This window comes from Chelonoidis abingdonii, chromosome 3 (genome assembly GCF_003597395.2).
Source record: "Chelonoidis abingdonii isolate Lonesome George chromosome 3, CheloAbing_2.0, whole genome shotgun sequence".
NCBI classification, from domain to species: domain Eukaryota; kingdom Metazoa; phylum Chordata; order Testudines; family Testudinidae; genus Chelonoidis; species Chelonoidis abingdonii.
This window is the reverse complement of record NC_133771.1, coordinates 97,504,869-97,512,279: the sequence shown is the minus strand read 5'-3', so window position 1 is coordinate 97,512,279 and position 7,411 is coordinate 97,504,869. Positions and strand designations below refer to the sequence as shown.

The following is a 7,411-nucleotide window of genomic DNA, read 5'->3' as shown; positions in this document are numbered from 1 at the left end:
TGAGGAAACCCCAGCTGTTCCTGGGAACACAAGAAAATAAAAAAAATATAGTCAATAACCTTCACCGTCTCAGCAAGAATGAGAGACAAACCAACGGCAGTAATTTTGAACCCTGTGATGTTTGGGATACCAAAGATTTTTTTGGAATGTCTATACAGGTGTGTGGCACTCCTTCCTCAAGCTTAATTTATGCTAATAGACTACAACTTGTTATGCCAGAGTTGTTCAAGCCATTTGCCAACTAAAGATGACATTTCAAATCTGAAGGGGACTTTACTACTACATAAAATGTGTCACTAACCTTACTAATTGTGAAAGTGGATGTACTGGCTTTTTGGAATCAGTCAATGACACCTTCCCAACTCAGCAAAGAGGAACGGTGAGCTTTGACTGTTGAACCCCTGGATTTATACATCCTCTACCCCAATGTAACTCTGTCCTCAGGAGGAGACCCCCCCCGCCCCCCCAAAAAACCCAAACCGAAAAAAACCCACTCACTCACGTTATAGGTGAGACTGCATTATATTCCAAAACGTGCTTCGCCGTCCCCTCCCCGTTTCCTTAAACCGCTCCCTCCAGAGCCCCCATCCCAATCACCCCCAGGACCCTGCCCCCATCCCATGGACTGCTCCTCCCCCATTCATTACCCCCCACCCCGACACACTCACTGACGGATGTGGAAGTGGAGCAGCCTGCCGCCTGTCCGCTCCACTCTGCCACCTCCCAGTCCGCCTTGCGCTCTACGCTTCCATCTTATTGGTGAGTGCAGGGTGGTTGAGGGAAAGGATCCCCCCCCCTCGCCGCCGCACTCACCTGCAGTGAGAGCAGAGAGATGTGGCCCCAGCCCGCCATCGCTGGGGGCGGTGGGTGGGAGGGGGAGTGCGCTGGGGAAAGGTCCTTTCACTCACATGTGGCAGGAATCAGAGTGTTGCGCTAGGAGCTGGCGAAGTGGAGCAGGCTGGGACCGGGCTGCTCCATCTTCGCTGCTGCTGGTGAGTGCGTGGTGGGGGAATTCCCTCCCCAAAGCCCCCTCCCCGAGCTTACCACAGCTGCGGGCCATGAAGCAGAGCAGTTGTTCCTTCCAGCCCCCCGCTAACCCGGGCACACTCTGACTGCTGGGGCCCCCCAAAATGTGCCCTCCCACCAGTTCCTGCCCCCCAGACTGGGGGCAGGGAGTGAGAGAGAAGAGCCCTGACCGCTCCTACGAGACCCTCTGTCCCTTATCCACCCTGGCCCGCAGCCTGGCCCAGCACCCTTAACATTGCTGCTCTGAGCAGTTGTCAAGCTTTACCGCATTGTTTGCAAACTTCACGTATATATCCGAGTCACTTATGTTATATTGGGGTAGAGGTGTATTGGTGCTAGAGTGCTCATTGCAAAGTGACTACTCCAAGGACAGGTAAGAGGCTCCATGTGAGCTTTTGAGGATAATTTTCTTCAAGGTATGCGAGGAATTACATTAAACCAAGGTTTCTGGAAAAAGCTACTAGCTCTGAGAAAAGCGAAAAGCATCTTTGTACCATAAGAGTTTCAGTACCACTGTAATAATGCACATTATACTAAAGGTTTTTTTTGTCTTTTCGTTTTCCCCAGATTTGTTTATTTTTTTTTAAAACCAACTATTTCATCTGTTTTAATGTTTGGAAAATAAAACACCAAAAAATTCCTGGAGTCTTGTTTTTTTTTTTTTTTTGTTTTAAACAAATAAAAGCTGAAAATGTGGAACACTATTATATACCATAAAGCAAAAGAGCACAAACTCAATTTTTGAAGAATCCATTGCAGGGCCTCTAAGAGTCTGTCAGCAAAAATAGTTAAAGAGGCAGTTGATATGAAGGTACCAACTTTAACTTAGCCAATGGTTTTAAAAGCACCAAAGCTACTCACTTTCCAAGAAGGTTGATGTTCTGTGAAATTACTCCATTCTCACTGAGTATGGAATCCATCATTGAGACAGGGTCCTCTGCAGTTAGAGTTGACTGGTTGTTCAGTTGAACAGCACTAGACATGAGAGGGCTTGTACTGTCACTGACAGGACTGAGAGGATCACTGATTGGGATAGTGATTGGTTCCGTATTTTTATCCCCTTGAATTACAGGGATGTTGTCATCTTCATTATCATCTTCTACAATTACAATATCAGGAGAACGACTACAGCTGTAATACATAAGACAATAAAAGAGAGAGTCAACAACTACCTCTTTCAGAAGTCCTGCTATAAGGATTTAATAGCTGCAGGCATTTTGAATATGTAATAGTGGCTAGCTCTTTAGATAAGGGAGTCTAGATTTCCATTCTGAGCCCCATTTTAACCTCTCACCATCTCCTCAAATTTTGATGACAGTAACACAAAACAATGTTTAAGATACAGTAAAAAGAAACTCGAGAAATTGGAAAAAATGAAGATTAAGATGCTAACCATCTTTAATCAAAAATACTTGCTTTTAAAATTTCCCTGTTCTTACATTTTAATACAACTTTCTCAGCAAAGCAGGTTAGAAGGACAACTCCAAGCTTCACATTCAGATGAAGCTTGTTAGGGGACAGTTTTACGGCATTTTCCAGGGATTAAATACTTCAAAATCATTATGGAATCTTAATTCTTATGGACTGGAACTAGAAAGGTTGAAGGCATCAAGCTAGACAAAGCCAGTTTTATTTTGCGCCATGTCTGTATGCTACTTTTTCTGATTCTGGAGGACTAAGTTTTACAGGACCAGGAGAAAAACAAACACTGAGAGGAATGCCAGTAGGTGGTTATGAGAGAAGGCAGGTACTAAAAATGGGAACTGAAGGGGCTGGTGAAGAGAAGTCAGTCTTGTCATGGCTGATGAGCCTAATTAAGCTCATTGGGCAGTTTAAGCATTTAAGTCTCACAGATGCAAGGGCTAATAGGATTTTGAGAAGTTGTACTCTTCTCCCCTTTTACTGCATTCTGATGCCCCCCTGGCCCTATGCAAAGGATCCCAGAAATGAAAAAACCCTGCCCCACAATTCTCACAAAATGTCCTTTTAGTACCCACAACTCATTATTATGCAGCAGGTCACAGACAGTGAAGAATCTTTTCCTTCCATGATGCCAGGGAGAAAACACAAACTTTCACAAGTCTTTAAAATATATGAAGGAAATGTCACCCTTTTAAACGGTTTGGTTTTTTTAGAAAGATTAATCTTCACTCTAAACTTACTGGATTTCTAATGCTCTTTTTTAAAAAAAAAAAATTGTTATAGTTTAAACCCTTAAATTCCTGATGTGTACTCCCACTTAATCTCATTTTTCTGGGGGGGAGGCGGGGGTGTGAGGGGAGGAGTAAGCATTCATTTGCCAAAACCAAATCAGTGGTTTAAGTCTCAGGCAACAAAAATCTGGATTTCAAATCCATAAAGCATAAAATATATATGATTATGCAGTGTAAACCAAGGGTAACATTGGGAGACAATCCTTGAGCCAGAAGGGCTGGGATGATCACCTGATTGTACCTGAGAGTGTACTATAAAGATAGGTGTGAACAACAGGTAAAGTATGTAGCACAGAATTAAGGAGTAAAATACGGAAAATGTACACAAGACTCCTCTTGAACTATAGACCTGAGAAGGCTGGAGGACTTCCAGTCTCTCAAAGAATCAATGGTGGTGGCTTACAGCCAGCAAAAAAAATGCCTGGAATGTTCAGAGCGCAACATTTACACTTGGCAGAGATAGCAGGACAGCTACCCTCAACAGCATAAAAATACCATTAAATTACGGGGGTTCCAATCTTGTGCTAAGGAAATAAAGACCAAGGAATGAGAATAGTGTGCAGATGGCACTTCTAGAAAAGTAGTATATGCCCCAGTGATCCTTCATTTTTAAAATGTTTCATTTTAGCTGAATTCTCATCCTAGCCACACTAAGCTACAACTGCCAAATTGTCCTGTGAAGCCAGTGCAGAGGCATGGAGTGCAAAGGATTTGTATATGTATAGTAACTTTCAGTAACCAACATATGATTCAACATCGCATACCTGCATTTTGATTAAGCCTGCTTCCTTTACTGAAATGGAATTATACAAGATATATGTCTACTGTATTGTGTAGATCTGAATTAGATTTTATTGTTAGGATCTCCCTGTCTATACTGAAGTGCTAAGTGCCTTCTGCACTCATACAAACATTTCTTACTTGGAAGAGTCTGATGTAATATCCTCATTTGTTTCTGCAGTAATGGGAGCACTTTCTTCATCCATAGTATTTTCTTCCTCACCAATATCATCAGTGACATCATAAATAATGATGTCATCTGAAATCTGCTCCCTCTGCTCTAGTCCCTCAGTTCTGCTGAGTGGTACCTGAGAATTATAAAAGCACAACTACTATAAAGAAAAAAACAAAAATTTCCAAATTAAAATCAGACCCAAATACAGTACTTCAATTAAGAGCCCTAACTGAATACCTAATTAAAAAAAAAGTTCTAGATCTCCAAGGAAAAAAAACTCTTAAGACACAAGACACTTTCCACACACATTTTTGGTTCATATTTTAATTATTTGGCATAAATAATTTTGTAACAGAACATTTAAAGTATTAGGTATATAGCTGTAAAATTTGCTGAGTGATGAATTTTATGAGAGTCGTTAAAGATGATTATAACAGTTATAATCTAACCAAAGATCAGACAGTGTAAAACAAAATAAGCCAAAAACCTTGGAGAGTGATAAAAAACTATATCAGCACTGTAAATCAATAAGAACATCACAACAAGAGCTGGAAACCCACACACACACTACAATGGAAACGGTTTAACTACCAATCCTAATCTGCCATTAAAGTAGTTCATTGGCATGCAGCCACTATTCACTTCAAAAACACTCTTCTCCCCCTCTTTTGCCTCACTTTCAGCTGATAAATGAAGCACAGCTACAGCCACTATAAGTCACTCCTGTTAATACTCCTGTTCACCTTCTTCCATCCTTCCAGTTGCCACATGAGGCAGATAATGTCCACTTCAAAATGAACTTACATGATGGTTTTTGTCAGCGGGTTCTTTGACAATCTGCTGAAACATAGTGGACTTTGGAGGTCCATTGGTATTCAGAAGTAGTGGCCTAAATCAAAGGGGGTTGGGAGAGAGAAAGTCAGTTGCATGAACACTACTAAAGCATGAATAATGTTTCTAAAGAGAAAACCACCCAGCAAAATAAACCTGTATTAACTGGTTAACATTTACAACATTTTTTTCCCCACCAATACTGTACTTACCGTTTGCGTTTTAGACTCACTAGCTGGTTATTCTGCACCAGAGTAACAATGAACTGTACAATCTACAAGAAAAGGAAGATAAGTAAACACTACCATGCCAGGTTTTGTCAAAAAACAATGGTAGCCCACAGCAGTACAAGCCACAAAGTTCATCATACTTAGAATCAGACTTAGGAGGGACTGTAAAGGTGACCTAGCCTAACCCCCTGCCAAGATGCAGGATTTGTGCCTAAACCACAAGACAGATGGCTATCCAGCCTCCTTTTGAAAACCTCCAGTGAAGGAGCTCCACAACCGCCCTAGGCAGTCTGTTCCATTGTCCTACTGTTCTTACAGTTAGTTTTTCCTACTATTTAATCTAAATTTTCCACAAACAAACAATTTCACAGGAATAAGTGTTGTATGAAAGAGATCCCCACCAACATCAGGAAAGTGAGTCTCTTACTGACCCCGCCCCCAGTAAATGCTCTACAGGTACAACATGGCAGAGATGTGATCTCTGTATTTCAAGTTATTTTACATGGAGGTTTCACATGAAATTTGTGAACTGGAGGTTGTCGAAGAAATTCCCAGCAAAAACATCTTCAGAAGAGAAGAGTATTCTGTAACAAAAATGAACACAATTCACTGTCAAGTCCAAAAATCAAGAGATCCAGATGCCACATGGGAAGGAGTAAAAAAAGTGAGTGTTCTCTCAAATGCTCCAATATTTTACTACTCCCACAGAAACATGCGGTACAAAAAAACAGCCCAAATTTGCTCTATTCTCTGCTCTTTAAGAAACTTAAAATGTGCTATTTACAAAATATGTTCTTAAGAAAAGCAGCAAAAACTATAAGAACATAAGAATGGCCCTACTGGGTCAGGCCAAAGGTCCATTTAGCCCAGTAACCTGTCTTCCAACAGTGGCCAGTGCCAGGTGCTCCAGAGGGAATGAACAGAACAGGAATCAAGTGATCCATCCCATCGCTCATCCCCAGCTTCCAGCAAATAGAGACTAGGGACACCATTCCTGCCCATCCTGGCTAATAGCCATTGATGGACCTATCCTCCAGGAACTTATCTTGTTCTTTTTTTAAAACCCTGTTATGGTCTTGGCCTTTACAACATCCTCTGGCAAGGAGTTCCACAGGTTGACTGTGCACTGTGTGAAGAAATACTTCCTTTTATTTGTTTTAAACCTAATGCTTATTAATTTCGTTTGGTGACCTAGTTCTTGCATTATAAGAAGTAATAAACCACATTTCCTTATCTATTTTTCTACACCAGTCATGATTTTATAAACATACATATCTCCCCTTAGCGGTCTCTCTTCCGAGCTGAAAAGAGACAGTCTTATTAATCTCTCCTCATACAGAGGTCGTTCCATACCTCTGCTCACTTTTGTTGCCCTTTTTTGAACCTTTTCCAGTTCCAATATATCTTTGAGATGGTGCAACCACATCTGAACAGTAGTTAAGATGTGGACGTACTATTATCTATCCCTTTCTTAATTATTCCCAACATTCTGTTCCTTTTGACTGCCACTGCACACTGAGTGGATGTTGTTTTCAGAGAACTATCCACTATAACTTCAAGATCTTTTGAGTGGGAAAAGCTAATTTAGACTCCATCATTTTATATGTTTAGTTGTGATTATGCTTTCTAATATGCATCACTTTGCATTTATCAATATGAAATTTCATCTGCCATTTTGTTGCCCAGTCACCCAATTTTGGGAGATCCTTCTGCAGCTCTTCACAGACTGCCTGGGTCTTAACTATTTTGAATAATTTTGTATCATCTGCAAATTTTGCCACCTCACTGTTTACTCCCTTTTCCAGATCATTTATGAATATGTTGAACAGGAGTGGTCCCAGAACAGACCCTTGGGGGACACCACTATTTAGCCCTTTCCATTCTAAGAACTGACCATTTATACCTACCCTTTGTTTCCTATCTTTTAACCAGTTACCAATCCATGAGAGCACGGTCCCTCTTATCCTGTGGAAGCTTACTTTGCCTAAGAGCCTTTGGTGAGGGACCTTGTCAAATGTTTTCTGAAAATCTAAGTACACTATATCCACTGGATCCCTTTGGTCCACATGCTTGTTGACCCCCTAAAAGAATTCTAATAGATTGGTGAGGCATGATTTCCCTTTACTAAAGTCTTGTTGAGGAAGAGTCAACATATT

The 7,411-nt window shown here is 41.1% G+C and overlaps 1 protein-coding gene across 1 annotated transcript in view; it reads right to left on the bottom strand.

Moving 5' to 3' along the window:
* HSF2 (heat shock transcription factor 2) overlaps positions 1-7,411 on the bottom strand; it is a 40,954-nt gene that overhangs the window by 14,149 nt on the left and 19,394 nt on the right. The window contains exons 6-9 of the mRNA XM_032762335.2: positions 5,238-5,299; positions 4,999-5,083; positions 4,161-4,327; positions 1,888-2,157 (exon numbers count right to left, since the gene is read on the bottom strand). Of these exons, the coding sequence (XP_032618226.1) occupies positions 1,888-2,157; positions 4,161-4,327; positions 4,999-5,083; positions 5,238-5,299 (584 nt within the window). The remainder of the gene's footprint in view (positions 1-1,887; positions 2,158-4,160; positions 4,328-4,998; positions 5,084-5,237; positions 5,300-7,411) is intronic.